Source organism: Entelurus aequoreus, linkage group LG27, assembly GCF_033978785.1.
Source record: "Entelurus aequoreus isolate RoL-2023_Sb linkage group LG27, RoL_Eaeq_v1.1, whole genome shotgun sequence".
NCBI lineage: Eukaryota > Metazoa > Chordata > Actinopteri > Syngnathiformes > Syngnathidae > Entelurus > Entelurus aequoreus.
In genome coordinates this window covers 30097834-30115960 of record NC_084757.1, presented here as the reverse complement: position 1 = coordinate 30115960, position 18127 = coordinate 30097834, and the positions used below count along the sequence as shown (strand labels likewise).

Sequence of the window (18127 nt, the reverse complement as noted above, 5' to 3'; positions counted from 1 at the left end):
GATGGATAGCAGACGCGCTAGCCGCCGACCTCACCTTGACTTCCCCCGTCTCCGGGCCGCCGGCCGCATCTATGATCGTCGCTCCGTCGATCGCTGGAACGCAGGTGAGCACGGGTGTTGATGAGCAGATGAGGGCTGGTGTAGGTGGATAGCTAATGTTTTTAGCATAGCTCTGTGAGGTCCCGTTGCTAAGTTAGCTTCAATGGCGTCGTTAGCAACAACATTGTTAAGCTTCGCCCGGCTGGAAAGCATTCACCGTGTTTTTACAGGTCCATGGTTTAATAGTATTGTTGATTTTCTGTCTATCCTTCCAGTCAGGGGTTTATTTATTTTGTTTCTATCTGCATTTAAGCCCGATGTGCTATCACGTTAGCTCTGTAGCTAAAGAGCTTCGCCGATGTATTGTCGTGGAGATAAAAGTCACTGTGAATGTCCATTTTGCGTTCTCGACTCTCATTTTCAAGAGGATATAGTATTCGAGGTGGTTTAAAATACAAATCCGTGATCCACAATAGAAAAAGGAGAAAGTGTGGAATCCAATGAGCCAGCTTGTACCTAAGTTACGGTCAGAGCGAAAAAAGATACATCCTGCACTGCACTCTAGTCCTTCACTCTCACGTTCCTCATCCACAAATCTTTCATCCTCGCTCAAATTAATGGGGTAATCGTCGCTTTCTCGGTCCGAATCGTTCTCGCTGCTGGTGTAAACAATGGGAAAATGTGAGGAGCCTTTCAACCTGTGATGTCACGCTACTTCCGGTACAGGCAAGGCTTTTTTTTATCAGCGACCAAAAGTTGCGAACTTTATCGTCGATGTTCTCTACTAAATCCTTTCAGCAAAAATATGGCAATATCGCGAAATGATCAAGTATGACACATAGAATGGATCTGCTATCCCCAATTAAATAAAAAAAAATCATTTCAGTAGGCCTTTAAGTAGACTGTAGATTTTACAGTAAAAACTTTACATTTACAAAATGTTACTGTAAAATATAGTGGGGGTTTTTAGTTTGTTTTTTTTACAGCATTTTACGGTAAACGGAGAAACAGTACCACTGTTTTTTGTTTGTTTGTTTTTTTGAGGGGGCGGGGGTTACAGAAAAATGTGGCAGCTTAGTTGCCAGAATTCTTGTGTTAAATTTACATTGGTTTTTACAACATTAATGGAAAAACAGTACACGTTATTTTTTTATTCTGGCAACTTTGCTGCCAGTTTTTCTACCGTAAAAACAAAATGTACCGTCTTTCAATATACAGTAATAAACCGTTAAAAACATCAACTGTAAATTTTACGGTCAAAAACCTGCAGCTCAGTCAACAGAATTTTTACGCAAAAAACAGTAGTCGTTTTTTTCAATTTACACTAAGGTCAGTGTAGGTTTAATAACAACGTAAAATGTATTGTCATTTTTATTGACATTTATTTGATGGGTAGGTTGATGTAAAGTTAAGCATTTGTATTTATTTGTATTTAGACGAAAAAGAAAGTATGACAATATAGTGTACAAACCCCGTTTCCATATGAGTTGGGAAATTGTGTTGGATGTAAATATAAACGGAATACAATGATTTGCAAATCATTTTCAACCCATATTCAGTTGAATGCACTACAAAGACAAGATATTGAATGTTCAAACTCATAAACTTTATTTTTTTTTTGCAAATAATTAACTTACAATTTCATGGCTGCAACACGTGACAAAGTAGTTGGGAAAGGGCATGTTCACCACTGTGTTACATGGCCTTTCCTTTTAACAACACTCAGTAAACGTTTGGGAACTGAGGAGACACATTTTTGAAGCTTTTCAGGTGGAATTCTTTCCCATTCTTGCTTGATGTACAGCTTAACTTGTTCAACAGTCCGGGGGTCTCCGTTGTGCTATTTTAGGCTTCATAATGCGCCACACATTTTCAATGGGAGACAGGTCTGGACTACAGGCAGGCCAGTCTAGTACCTGCACTCTTTTACTATAAAGCCATGTTGATGTAACACGTGGCTCGGCATTGTCTTGCTGAAATAAGCAGGGGCGTCCATGGTAACGTTGCTTGGATGGCAACATATGTTGCTCCAAAACCTGTATGTACCTTTCAGCATTAATGGCGCCTTCACAGATGTGCAAGTTACCCATGTCTTGGGCACTAATACACCCCCATACCAGCACAGATGCTGGCTTTTCAACTTTGCGCCTATAACAATCCGGATGGTTCATTTCCTCTTTGGTCCAGAGGACACGACGTCCACAGTTTCCAAAAACAATTTGAAATGTGGACTCGTCAGACCACAGAACACTTTTCCACTTTGTATCAGTCCATCTTAGATGAGCTCAGGCCCAGCGAAGCCGACAACATTTCTGGGTGTTGTTGATAAACGGGTTGAGAAAGGTTTTTCTTAAACTGTTCAACAATTTGCTCACGCATTTGTTGACAAAGTGGTGACCCTCGCCCCATCCTTGTTTGTGAATGACTGAGCATTTAATGGAATCTACTTTTATACCCAATCATGGCACCCACCTGTTCCCAATTTGCCTGTTCACCTGTGTGTTGTTCCAAATAAGTGTTTGATGAGCATTCCTCAACTTTATCAGTATTTATTGCCACCTTTCCCAACTTCTTTGTCACGTGTTGCTGGCATCAAATTCTAAAGTTAATGATTATTTGCAAAAATAAAAATGTTTATCAGTTTGAACATCAAATATGTTGTCTTTGTAGCATATTCAACTGAATATGGGTTGAAAATGATTTGCAAATCATTGTATTCCGTTTATATTTACATCTAACACAATTTCCCAACTCATATGGAAACGAGGTTTGTAATATTTGTTGCAATTATGGATACTATTAAAGTTTAAAAGGTATGCAATTTCAAGCAGTACATATATTGTTTCTGTCAAAATGGAACAAATCCATTACATTTAGTGGGAAAATATTAAGTACTTTATTGACACATCTTTATTGACACATATCATTTTCAGGTGTTTGCGGGCCAGATAAAATAATATATCGGGCCAGATCTAGCCCCCGGGCCTTGAGTTTGATATTTGTGTTGTAGACTTTAGCGCTTCCATATCGAGTCTACTGACGGATAAAAGTGAGAACTATACGCTCATTTGTATCAGAAATGGCGACACTGGACTATGCTTGTGCCCCACAACAAGAGGATAGAGAAAAAGAAGAAACCTATCGACTACAAGGTCAGACTACAATGGCGGACTCGCGCAAAGCTCTTCGGGTTAACCTTTATCATATGTGGAGATATTCGTTAACGTCACCAATGGGAAAACATCACAAATGGGGCATATTTCAAACGGATCGTTTGTAGGAAGTATGAATGGAACATTATTGTCATTGCACTTAAAAAAATACAACAAAATTAAATTTTCAGTACAAACCCGTCAATGAGTCGACATTTAGTTACAGGGTGAACAGAATGGGAACACTGATCGGGTTGCCACATGGGCAGCGCCCCGTAGAAAAGTAAGGAAAAAATGGTTAACATGGGAGGAAACGGAGGAGAAAAAAAGTAAGTCCCTAACTAAACTCCTAGAGTGGTGGGGTTAATGTTTGAGACCAGGAAAAAACCTCGAACAAAGCACTTATAAATATCACGACATACAACTGGAGACTTGCAACGAGGGTCAGGGGGCGGGCATCCGGCCCGAAGCTGCCGCCACCAGGGGCGCTGCTATGTTGTCGGTCATACCACGCGGGGTGAAGCGGCTAAGGCGTGGGATGTAGGGCGATGGGGTACGTGGATGGATTTTGTGTGGGTAAGCCTGCAGAGTGGTTTTGTTCCGTGACCTTTGTGCTCTCACAGTGTGTTATTGCAATAACACAGTTTGTCTGTTCAACAAAAGTCAACCAACTGCAGGCGCATCTCCATGAGAGACAGGGAAGGAGGTTTTAGCGTTGCACTGTCCTTTTGGGAGAATCTCGAAGTAACGACCTTGCCAGGGAAAACAATCTAGATTACTGTTTGCGTTAGAGCGAGTGAAAACATATTTACATTTTTCACTCTAATTGTCTATTTCTGGTCTTCAAATTCATCATACTTCACCAGGCAGAGCAGACATTGTCTCCAAGATGTTGTCCCGTTTGCTATTTAGTCCTAAATTACAAAGTCTGCCCATCCTTCAATCATTTGTGGCAGGTTTGAGGTACACTATATTGCCAAAAGTATTTGGCCACCCATCCAAATGATCAGAATCAGGTGTCCTAATCACTTGGCCCGGCCACAGGTGTATAAAATCAAGCACTTAGGCATGGAGACTGTTTCTACAAACATTTGTGAAAGAATGGGCCGCTCACAGGAGCTCAGTGATTTCCAGCGTGGAACTGTCATAGGATGCCACCTGTGCAACAAATCCAGTTGTGAAATTTCCTTGCTTCTAAATATTCTGGGTTTGGAAGTTGCTAGGAGAACGGTACATTTCGGACCGCATTGTGCCGAATGTGAAATTTGGTGGAGGGGGGGATTATGGCTTGGGGTTGTTTTTCAGGAGTTGGGCTTTGCCCCTTAGTTCCAGTGAAAGGAACTTTGAGTGCTCCAGGATACCAAAACATTTTGGACAATTCCAAACTGTTCCTTGTGGAACATGACTGTGTACCAGTGCACAAAGCAAGGTCCATAAAGACATGGATGACAAAGACTGGTGTGGATGAACTTGACTGGCCTGCACCAAATAGAACACCTTTGGAATGAATTAGAATGGAGACTGAGAGCCAGGCCTTCTCGACCAACATCACCAATGCTTTTTTGGAAGAATGGTCGAAAACTCCTATAAACACACTCCGCAACTTTGTGGACAGCCTTCCCAGAAGAGTTGAAGCTGTAATAGCTGCAAAAGGTGGACCGACATCATATTGAACCCTATGGGTTAGGAATGGGATGGAACTTCAAGTTCATATGTGAGTCAAATCAGGTGGCCAAATACTTTTGGCAATATAGTGTACCTTGAACGGCTGCCAGCTTACTCCAATCAGCAGATATCCTGTTATCATGATTCCAAATAAGTAGATATCTACAATGTACTTGACTGAAAGGGTCACCAGGCATGCGGCACTCCCCTTCTCCCAAGTGTCCAACAACAACCGTTCCGTCAGGACAGGCAGGTTCCCCCGATCCCGAGCTTCTCATCGAAAAGATCTTGTCAATTTCATTAAGAGGCCAGTGGATCAATTTCATTGCTTTCATTTTGGAGAGCGGTGCGAAAAGAGGCTCCAAGAAAGTTCAGACCAAACAAAGAAGCAAGCAGGAGAGATGAGGGAGAGGGAAGGAAAAGCGTCCGCCTTCAATGAGTGCCAGAGAGAAATACAAATTTGAAGAAAGCCAAAGGGTGTTTTATAGATATCTACGCCATGCCTGCACGGTTTGACTCATGCATATCCCACAAACACAAAAATAGGTACCAAAAGGGAGGAAAGTTGGTTTTGCGTAATGGGTCCCGGTTAAGACAAGTATCTAAAACATTGTAGCAATATGTATCAGTCAGAAAAGAGGAAAATTATCATATGTCCCTGTGGAGGGGGGCGTGGTCGGCGCGGCGCTGGTACAGGACCCGTCGGGACCTACGAGACAGTAGCAGATACGTCAGTCGTGCTACGCCGCAGGACCGTTTGGCTGCCTCCGCCATCCTCTCCTCCCTCCGCGCCTCGCGATGCACCGCCAGGTGGTCCTCCGCCTGTGTCACCGCCGCTACCAGGTCTCACGGCCGATGGTAGCGGACCCAGGCCGACGTCCGCGCCGTGATCGCCTACAGGAACTGCTCCAAGACGACCAGCTCCACCACCCGGCCGTCGCTGTCCCCGGGCTGCAGCCAGCGCGACGCCGCGTCCCGCAGCTGCTGCCCTAGCACGAACGGGCGGTCCTCCGGTCCCAGGCGCAGCGCCCGGAACTGGCGTCGGTGGTCCTCCGTGGTGCAGCCGGTCCGGTCCAGCACCGCCCGCTGTGCCTACCCCGCCAGAAGCGGCAGCAGTCACACCCCCCATTCTTCTTCCGGGCATCCGCACACCGCCGCCGTGGCCTCAAAGATGTCAAGGAAGGCCTGGGGGTCTTCCGTCTCCGCCATTCGCTGCACGGTGACGGCCGCTGATGTTGGCGGCCCCGCTCCGACCCGGTCCATCAGCGACTGCAGTATCTGGCTTTGCTGGACCACCTGGAGTCGGACCGCCTCTAACTGTTGCTGGCTCGCCGCTGTCACCTCCGCGAGTACCTGCCCTAGCGCCGTCAGTGGGTCGGGCGCAGACATATTTGGTCCTCAGGACTGTTGGGCACCAGATGTAAAAGTCTCTTTGTGTGGGGAGGGTTCTCCTGAGGCCGAAAGATCTTCTTGAGCCCGGAAGCAGGTTTGAACAAGTCTTTATTGGCATGTACACCAGGGTGGGGGACTTCTCAGTCACGCATGCTCGTGGTTTCTCGCTCTTTCTTTGTCCTCGGGTGTGTGCGCTTCTCTTTTAGCCGCCGTTCCAGACAGGTGATTAGACAATTAGCCCCAGCTGGGCAATCTACTCACCTGTCAGCTGGGCTTCGAAGCCGGGCCATACACACTCCATTCCCGCAGGAGGCGCGCCGACCACGCCCCCCTCCACAGTGCCCTTTAACCAGTTTATACAATTGTCATTAGGACAGCCCCGTTTTGTTTGCTCGGCAACTTTTCACAGAGGGCTTCGCCGCATCACAACAATGACACAAAAAATAACAAATAGAGATGGCAGAAACAGAGAAACAGAGATGTTGATCTTTGGTAGTTAAAATATGCAATTAATAAAAAGTATGTACTGTATACCGGATTAAAAGGCGCACTGCCGATGAGCGGGTCTATTCAGGTCTTTTTTCATACAAATGGCGCACCGGATTATAAGGCGCATTAAAGGGGTCATATTATGATTTTTTTCTAAATTTAAAACACTTCCTTGTGGTCTACATAACATGTAATGGTGGTTCTTTGGTCAAAATGTTGCATAGATTATTATTACAATCTTCAAGTAGCTTTCTGAGCGTCTCTTCAGGATGCGCCGTTTTGTGGGCGGTTTACCGACGTGACTCACCTTCGACAGCGCCTTCTCCCCGTCATCTCTGTTGTAGAGGTGTAGCGTGCAAGGACGGGCGTGGAAGAAGTGTCAAAAGATCATACTTGCCAACCCTCCCGTTTTTAGCGGGAGACTCCCGGTATTCAGCGCCTCCTCCCGGCAGAAATTTTCTCCCGACAAACTCCCGGTATTCAGCCGGAGCTGGAGGCCACGCCCCCTCCAGCTCCAATGCGGACCTGAGTGGGGACAGCCTGTTCTCACGTCCGCTTTCCCACAATAAAAACAGCTTGCCTGCCTAATGACGTCATAACATCTACGGCTTTTAGAGAGTAGAGTGCACAACTGCACACTCAACAAGGAGACGAAGCAGAAGAACGAGGAAGTTACAGACATGGCGACGCCGTTGACAAGCAAGATGAAGAAATACGCTTGCAAGTTTCAAAACGAATGGAAACAAGAATTTCAGTTCATCCAGGACAGTTCGAAGGGGAAGGGGTATGTAATTATGTTGCCTGTACATTTTGTAGAACAGACTTCTCCATTGAACACGGTGGCCGAGTCATGAACGGAGGAGAAGTTAAACAGGACAATACTGCCATCTACTGGATAGCCCGCGGAACACTGAAATTCAAGTATTTATTTTATTTATATGTATAATAAAATAAATATATATAAATGTATATATATATAGCTTTTTTCATACATACATATATATATATATACATATATATATGTATGTATATATATTTATATATATATATATGTATATATATACATATATATATATATATATATATATATATATATATATATATATATATATATATACATATATATATATATATATATATATATATATATATATATGAAATACTTGAGTTGGTGAATTCTAGCTGTAAATATACTCCCCTATTAACCACGCCCTTAACCACGCCCCCGCCCCACCCCCGACCACGCCCCCACCCCCCACCTCCCGGTATCGGAGGTCTCAAGGTTGGCAAGTATGCAAAAGATGGAGCTAACTGTTTTAATAACATTCAGACTTTACTTAAATCAATAACGGAGCAGCATCTCCTCACCCGTGGTTCAATAATGCAACATCAACGCCGGAAATGTGTCCCGTGAAAAAACGTCCTACCGGAACCCTCTAAAAATTTAAGTTCAGAGGGTGAATTATGTAAACCCGTTTACTCGTTTTTCATTTTCTTTCATAGCTGGATATATATATATATATATATATATATATATATATATATATATATATATATATATATATATATATATATATATATATATATATATATATATATATATATATATACAGATATAAGTAAGAACTTTACACTACTTTATATTAGAAATGGCAACAGCGGAGGATGAATGCCACATAAGAAGGTAGAGAAAGAGAAGAAGCTTATGACTACGATGTCGGCACGGACTACAATTGCAGATGCGCGCACATTTTCAGGTCTTATGCAGATCCCAAATACACATCAGCAGCTACCAGAAGGTAAGAAATATTGGTTTTCGATAATATAGCGAAACAAAACGCCAGGTAATATGTCTGCTAATAGGTGCCATTTTGCGGTCCTCATACACACACCATAATAATACTCGTATGTTTAATGCGCAGACAATCCATCAACCGGTGTGGCTTAAAGGCCTACTGAAATGATTTTTTTAAATTTAAACGGGGATAGTAGATCCATTCTATGTGTCATACTTGATCATTTCGCGATATTGCCATATTTTTGCTGAAAGGATTTAGTAGAGAACAACGAGGATAAAGGTCGCAACTTTTGGTCGCTGATAAAAAAAGCCTTGCCTGTACCGGAAGTAGCGTGACATCACCAGAGGAAGGACTCCTCATATTCTACCATTGTTTTCAATGGAGCGAGAGAGATTCGGACCGAGAAAGCGACGATTACCCCATTAATTTGAGCGAGGATGAAAGATTCGCGGATGAGGAAAGTGAGAGTGAAGGACGAGAGAGGCAGTGCAGGACCTATCTTTTTTCGCTCTGACCATAACTTAGGTACAAGGGTTCATTGGATTCCACACTTTCTCTTGTGGATCACAGATTTGTATTTTAAACCACCTCGGATACTATATCCTCTTGAAAATGAGAGTCGAGAACGCGAAATGGACATTCACAGTGACTTTTATCTCCACGACAATACATCAGCGAAGCTCTTTAGCTACTGAGCTAACGTGATAGCATCGGGCTCAAATGCAGATAGAAACAAAATAAATAAATCCCTGACTGGAAGGATAGACAGAAGATCAACAATACTATTAAATCATGTACATGTAACTACACGGTTAATAATTCTCAGCCTGGCAAATGCTGTTGCTAACGACGCCATTGAAGCTAACTTAGCAACCGGACCTCACAGAGCTATGATAAAAACATTAGCGCTCCACCTACGCCAGCCAGCCCTCATCTGCTCATCAACACCCATGCTCACCTGCGTTCCAGCGATCGACGGCGCGACGAAGGACTTCACCCGATCATAGATGCGGTCGGCGGCCCGGCGACGGAGGAAGTCAAGGTGAGGTCGGCGGCTAGCGCGACTGCTATCCATCTCTGTCCTCCTGGTTGTGTTGCTGTAGTCCGCCGCTAATACACCGATCCCACCTACAACTTTCTTCTTTGCAGTCTTCATTGTTCATTAAACAAATTGTAAAAGATTCACCAACACAGATGTCCAGAACACTGTGGAATTTTGAGATGAAAACAGAGCTTTTTGTATTGGATTCAATGGAGTCCGAATACTTCCGTTTCAACGATTGACGTCACGCGCATATGTCGTCATACATAGACGTTTTCAACCGGAAGTTTTGCGGGAAATTTAAAATTGCACTTAATTGGCATGTGTTGCAATGTTAAGATTTCATCATTGATATATAAACTATCAGACTGCGTGGTCGGTAGTAGTGGGTTTCAGTAGGCCTTTAATAGCTTACCGAAGTCGTACTAAAAACATTTTGACCTATTTTTCAGCGCCGTGTGTAATGTTCTATATTTTTAATGGAACATTTAACAGTTTGGTGTTGTTTACTGCCATCATATTGCAGTCTACACATATCTCTTATGTATGACTGCCATCTACTGGTCACACTTATCATTACACCATGTACCAAATAAAATTGCTTCGAGGTCAGTAAGCTCCCCTAGAGGGGGGTGGGGGTTACCCACATATGCGGTCCTCTCCACGGTTTCTCATAGTCATTCACATTGACGTCCCACTGGGGTGAGTTTTCCTTGCCCGTATGTGGGCTCTGTACCGAGGATGTCGTTGTGGCTTGTACAGCCCTTTGAGACACTTGTGATTTAGGGCTATATAAATAAACATTGATTGATTGATTGATTGATTAGGCGCACCGGGGTTATAAGGCGCACTGTCGATTTTTTGAGAAAATGAAAGGATTTTAAATCCTCCTTATAGTCCGAAAAATACTGTATACACAGAGCGATAGCAAAATCCATTAAATACATATTCTAACAATGTTTTTTTTCCCCAAGACTGGGACACTAACCCGCATCTGCCGCTAAATTTAAAAATGTCACTACTGCAAAGGCACGTTCGGCTCTTTTTCAGGCAAGTTTGCTGACAATCTTCCCGAGCCTCGTTGCTTCCTAGAGACAGAAGCTCATATTAAATGTGTCTACTTACATAATAGATGAAGCTCATTGGAACAAAGCACACGATTGCGCGTGTTTGTGCGCGGCACATCGACAAAACTCCCAAAAGCATCTTTCGTATGATTACACAATGAGGAGAATGTGCAGCGGTGCAACAGCGTCGTGTTTTTCCAAGCCTGCTGTTTACATTTCGGGAGTCACGTACAGCAGGTGGGTGGGGATCCTCTAAAGCAGGGGTGTCAAACTCATTTTAGATGGGGGGCCAAATGGAGAAAAATCTACTCCCAAGTGGGCCGGACTGGTAGAATCACGGCACGATAACTTAAAAATAAAGACAACTTCAGATTGTTTTCTTTGTTTAAAAATAGAACAAGCATGTTCTAAAATTGTAAAAAATCCTAATGTTTTTTTTTTTTTTTTTTACACTTACATGTTACGATTAATAGTTTATTTGTCGTTATTTATATTTTCTGAATAAATGATATGATAATGTTCATCAGTCAACTCATTGGTGTTAATCAAGATAAAAAAATTATATCAAAATTAGACATGTCCGATAATATCGGTCTGCCGATATTATCGGCCGATAAATGCGTTAAAATGTAATATCGGAAATTATCGGTATCGGTTTTTTGTTATCAGTATCATTTTTTTTTTTTTTTTTTTTTTTTTTTTAAATTAAATCCACATAAAAAACACAAGATACACTTACAATTAGTGCACCAACCCACCCCATTTACACTCATTCACACTCATTCACACAAAAGGGTTGTTTCTTTCTGTTATTAATATTCTGGTTCCTACATTATATATCAATATATATCAATACAGTCTGCAAGGGATACAGTCCGTAAGCACACGTGATTGTGCGTGCTGCTGGTCCACTAATAATACTAACCTTTAACAGTTAATTTTACAAATTTTCATTAATTACTAGTTTCTATGTAACTGTTTTTATATTGTTTTACTTTCTTTTTTATTCAAGAAAATGTTTTTAATTCATTTATCTTATTTTATTTGATTCATTTTTTTAAAAAGTACCTTATCTTCACCATACCTGGTTATCCAAATTAGGCATAATAATGTGTTAATTCCACGACTGTATATATCGGTTGATATCGGTATCGGTTGATATCGGTATCGGTAATTAAAGAGTTGGACAATATCGGCATATCGGATATCGGCAAAAAGCCATTATCGGACATCCCTAATCAAAATCAAATTACAGGATGTTATTTATGTAGTTTGATCATTTACCTCGACATGTGCTTTATTTTGTACATATGTAGCGTCATCTACAAAGATACAAAGAATTGCTATTGCGACATCCAGTGGACACATTTAGAACAGCTGTTTCTTTCATTCAAAAATTTCCGGTTAATTTTTATACTTGGCAAACTCATCCCGCGGGCCGGATAAAACCTGTTCGCGGGCCTGATCCGGCCCTCGGGCCGTACGTTTGACACCCCTGCTCTAAAGCATCATCAGCACCACTTAAATATATGAAGGCCGCAGATGAACAGAAAGCACAGATCCGCCAAAAGGCGAGGCATTGACCAGACTCCCACAAATGACGAGTATAATGAGATTTCATCGCAGCCATTGGCAGTGATTAATCCCCCTCCCCTCCCCCCTTTGCTGTGTGCACGCATTCACACACATGCACAGTGACAAAAAAACTGCGGGAGCCGCCAGGATATGAAAGACAAGAGGAAGTTGAGATATGGGAAGACATCACTTCACACACACACAAACACACACAAGCTCATACATGAAACTCATAGAACTGCACCAAGAAATCGAATGGAAGGAAATGACTGCAAGGGGATTTCATTCTCTCCGTTCTTTCTCATAAAGTAAATTGCCTGTCTGGGATTTCACAACGCCAGAGCAATAATGTTTAACCAAACAGGGTTTTTCTTATCACGGATACAGTATCTGGCCAAGCCTCATATTTCAATATTTTGTTCCAGTACGCATGCAAACATATTTCACGTTAAAGGCCTGCTGAAATGAAATTGTTTTATTTAAACGGGGATAGCAGATCCATTCTATGTGTCATACTTGATCATTTCGCGATTTTGCCATATTTTTGCTGAAAGGATTTAGTAGAGAACAACAACGATAAAGTTCGCAACTTTTGGTCGCTGATAAAAAAAAGCCTTGCCTGTACCGGAAGTAGCGTGACGTCACAGGAGGAAGGGCTGCTCACATTTTCCCATTATTTACAATGCAGCGAGAGAGATTCGGACCGAGAAAGCGACGATTACCCCATTAATTTGAGCGAAGATGAAAGATTTGTGGATGAGGAACGTGAGAGTGAAGGACTAGCGTGCAGTACAGGACGTATCTTTTTTCGCTCTGACCGTAACTTAGGTACATGGGCTCATTGGATTTCACACTTTCTCCTTTTTCTATTGTGGATCACGGATTTGTATTTTAAACCACCTCGGATACTATATCCTCTTGAAAATGAGAGTCGAGAACGCGAAATGGACATTCACAGTGACTTTTATCTCCACGACAATACATCGGCGAAACACTTTAGCTACGAAACTAACGTGATAGCATCGGGCTCAAATGCAGATAGAAACAAAATAAATAAACCCCTGACTGGAAGGATAGACAGAAGATCAACAATACTATTAAACCATGGACATGTAAATACTAGGTTAATGCTTTCCAGCCTCTCGAAGCTTAACAATGCTGTTGTTAACGACGCCATTGAAGCTAACTTAGCAACGGGACCTCACTGAGCTATGATAAAAACATTAGCGCTCCACCTACGCCAGCCAGCCCTCATCTGCTCATCAACACCCGTGCTCACCTGCGTTCCAGCGATCGACGGTGCGACAAAGGACTTCACCCGATCACCGATGCGGTCGGCGGCTAGCGTCGGATAGCGCGTCTGCTATCCACCTCAAAGTCCTCCTGTTTGTGTTGCTGCAGCCAGCCGCTAATACACCTATCCCACCTACAACTTTCTTCTTTGCAGTCTCCATTGTTCATTAAACAAATTGCAAAAGATTCACCAACACAGATGCCCAGAATACTGTGGAATTTTGAAATGAAAACAGAACTATTTTGTATTGGATTCAATGGGGTACCGATACTTCTGTTTCACTGGTTACGTCACGCGCATACGTCATTATCCAAAGACGTTTTCAACCTGAAGTTTAGCGGGAAATTTAAAATTGCACTTTATAAGTTAACCCGGCCGTATTGGCATGTGTTGCAATGTTAAGATTTCATCATTGATGTATAAACTATCAGACTGCGTGGTCGGTAGTAGTGGGTTTCAGTAGGCCTTTAAAGAAAACTGACATTTCGAAGAAGAAAAAAAATGACATCATGTTATTTTGCCTTTGTGTTGTTATTGTTGTTATTGTTTTGTCGCGGGTATTAAGCCCATTTTGTTTTTAAAATCCATCCATCCATCCATCCATCTTCTTCCGCTTATCCGAGGTCGGGTCGCGGGGACAGCAGCCTAAGCAGGGAAACCCAGACTTCCCTCTCCCCAGCTACTTCGTCCAGCTCTTCCCGGGGGATCCCGAGATGTTCCCAGGCCAGCCGGGAGACATAGTCTTCCCAACGTGTCCTGGGTCTTACCCGTGGCATCCTACCGGTCGGACGTGCCCTAAACACCTCCCTAGGGAGGCGTTCGGGTGGCATCCTGACCAGATGCCCGAACAACCTCATCTGGCTCCTCTCTATGTGGAGGAGCAGCGGCTTTACTTTCAGCTCCTCCCGGAGGGCAGAGCTTCTCACCCTATCTCTAAGGGAGAGCCCCACCACCCGGCGTAGGAAACTCATTTCGGCCGCTTGTACCCGTGATCTTGTCCTTTCGGTCATAACCCAAAGCTCATGACCATAGGTGAGGATGGGAAAGTAGATCGACCGGTAGATTGAGAGCTTTGCCTTCCGGCTCAGCTCCTTCTTCACCACATCGATACAGCGTCCGCAATACTGAAGACGCCACACCGATCCGCCTGTCGATCTCACGATCCACTCTTCCTTCACTTGTGAACAAGACTTCAAAGTACTTGAACTCCTCCACTTGGGGAAGGGTGTCCTCCCCAACCCGAATGTTTTTAAAATGTGCTATATAAATTATTTTGGATTGGACTGAATTGTTAACCTGAGTGAAACCTTTAGGGTGGGGGTCCCCAAGAAAGGTGAGGCCTTTAATCCCAGGAACACCATACCTACCGTCAAGCGTGGTGGTGGTGGTAGTATTATGCTGTTTTGCTGCCAATGGAACTGGTGCTTTACAGAGAGTAAATGAGTCAATGAAAAAGGAGGATTACCTCCAAATTCTTCAGGACAACCTAAAATCATCAGCCCGGCAGTCGGGTGTTCCAACAGGACAATGACCCTCAAACACACGTCAAAAGTGGTAAAGGAATGGCTGAATCAGGCTAGAATTAAGGTTTTAGAATGGCCTACCCAAAGTCCTGACCTAAACGTGTGGACAATGCTGAAGAAACAAGTCCATGTCAGAAAACCAACATGTTCACTTAACTTAAATTTAGCTGAACTGCACCAATTTTGTCAAGAGTGGTCAGAAATTCAACCAGAGGGTAGGTGGCTACCAAAAGCGCCTTATTGCAGTGAAACTTGCCAAGGGACATGTAAGCAAATATTAACATTGCTGTATGTATACTTTTGACCCAGCAGATGTGGTCACATTTTCAGTAGACCCATAATAAATTCATAAAAGAACCAAACTTCATGGATGTTTTTTGTGACAAACAAGTATGTGCTCCAATCACTCTATCACAAAAAAAATAAGAGTTGTAGAAATTATTACAAATTTTTTTAACCCAATGCGGCCCCCGGGTCCAAATTTTGGGGACCCCTGCTTTAGGGTTACAAAATGCTCACGGATGACTTTGGATATAAAACATGTTCTTTTGTAAATAAAGAATAAAACTAATCTGTTCCAGGTTTAAACTGTTGCCACTATAGAATGTGTGAACTGTACAGGCAAAATTAGTAAAGATTAATGTTCTTGAATTCTTAATTGTCCTAAAAATGCAGTTTGCAGATAAATACATGTGTTTCCTATGCCTCAATAATTTAAAATTCTTTGTCACGTAACGGGAAAAATAAATAATCCACTGCAAAATTTGGTAAGTGACACTCGAGTTTTACTGCTTTGAATGCCACTTTGCTTCCAACAGGGGTTTTAACCTTTTTAATCTCGAGGCCCACCTTTTTCACTACAGAGGGGCCCACTTAAATATTAACACTTAATTGGTAATCCTACCGTGTCAAATGATATGAAAACATTTTTAATCGCAAAACTTATTGTCAAAGCTTAAGTCAAGCCGATTACTGACACAATTAATATTCAAATAGACTGCATAAAAGGGACTCGTAAAAACTGATGAAAAACACATTTACACACAATTACGCGGTGCTAAAATGAATGAATTCTAACTAAATTAATACATTATATATATATATATATATATATATATATATATATATATATATATATATATATATATATATGTATATATATATATATATATATATATATATATATATATATATATATATATATATATATATATATTTGTCTTAATTAGATTATCCAAAAAATAGTGCTCGATACCGTGGTAGAGCGTAATATGTAGGTGTGGAAAAAAATCACAAGACTATTTCATCTCTACAGGCCTGTTTCATGAGGGGTTTTCCTCAATCCTCAGGAGATTTTCTCCTGAGGATTGAGGAAAACCCCTCATGAAACAGGCCTGTAGAGATGAAATAGTCTTGTGATTTTTTTTCCACACATACATATATATATATATATATATATATATATATATATATATATATATATATATATATATATATATATATATATATATATATATATATATACTACCGTTCAAAAGTTTGGGGTCACATTGAAATGTCCTTATTTTTGAAGGAAAAGCACTGTACTTTTCAATGAAGATAACTTTAAACTAGTCTTAACTTTAAAGAAATACACTCTATACATTGCTAATGTGGTAAATGACTATTCTAGCTGCAAATGTCTGGTTTTTGGTGCAATATCTACATAGGTGTATAGAGGCCCATTTCCAGCAACTATCACTCCAGTGTTCTAATGGTACAATGTGTTTGCTCATTGGCTCAGAAGGCTAATTGATGATTGGAAAACCCTTGTGCAATCATGTTCACACATCTGAAAACAGTTTAGCTCGTTACAGAAGCTACAAAACTGACCTTCCTTTGAGCTGATTGAGTTTCTGGAGCATCACATTTGTGGGGTCAATTAAACGCTCAAAATGGCCAGAAAAAGAGAACTTTCATCTGAAACTCGACAGTCTATTCTTGTTCTTAGAAATGAAGGCTATTCCACAAAATTGTTTGGGTGACCCCAAACTTTTGAACGGTAGTGTATATATATATATATATATATATATATATATATATATATATATATATATATATATATATATATATATATATATATATATATATATATATATATATATATATATATATGTACAGTACAGGCCAAATGTTTGGACACAACGTCTCATTCAATGCGTTTTCTTTATTTTCATGACTATTTACATTATAGATTGTCACATCAAAACTATGACTGAACACATGTGGAGTTATGTACTTAACGAAAAAAAGGTGAAATAACTGAAAACATGTTTTATATTCTAGTTTCTTCAAAATGGCCACCCTTTGCTCTGATTACTGCATTCTGTTACAAATATGCGCCACACTCTGAACCCACACCAAACAAGAATGACAAACACATATCGGGAGAACATCCACACCGTAACACAACAGAACAAATACCCAGAACCCCTTGCAGCACTAACTCTTCCGGGACGCTACAATATACACCCCCCACTACCACCAAACCCCGCCCCCCTCCCCCATCTCCCGAATTCGGAGGTCTCAAGGTTGGCAAGTATGTTTAAGAAACACTTACTTGCAACACATTTTCCTGTGTATATTATTTTTCTATTGTTATGTCTTTCAATGACCAAAAAAAGCAAAACACGCTCAATATCATCTTGATGCTCTTGGATCTCAGTTTCCTACATTTAAATTTAAGTGAGGGCTTGAATGCAATATGTGAAAGAAAACTGCTGTATATTCACTCAGTCATAACAACTAATGTTTCCATTTCTATGCTGCAGTAGCAGCGATGATGCCGGGAAAACCAACGCCACATACACGGAGGAGTCTCAGCCCACCCATGGTAAGACACAGTTGGACAAAGAAGTAGAAAGAAGGCAGGCATGTAGGAGGGTGTGTACTTTGACTGGTCCCAGGATGAGTAACTCATAGAGTGGGACCGGGAAAATGTCAGCCACTGTGATGCTTTTATCATGTCAGCACAATGTTTAACCTATTGCATTAAAAAATTGCAATTTTCAAACCGAGTTGCTTAAAGTGGCCGCACAATGCCTCAAGCAC

General features: G+C 41.6%; 1 protein-coding gene across 3 annotated transcripts in view; it reads left to right on the top strand.

Annotated features, from left to right (window-relative positions):
- The window catches only part of cbarpb (CACN subunit beta associated regulatory protein b), a 57828-nt gene that overhangs the window by 27820 nt on the left and 11881 nt on the right, over window positions 1-18127 (top strand). For all 3 annotated transcript variants that reach the window (XM_062039353.1, XM_062039351.1, XM_062039352.1), the window contains exon 5: window positions 17848-17909. In XM_062039353.1, the coding sequence (XP_061895337.1) occupies window positions 17848-17909 (62 nt within the window). The remainder of the gene's footprint in view (window positions 1-17847; window positions 17910-18127) is intronic.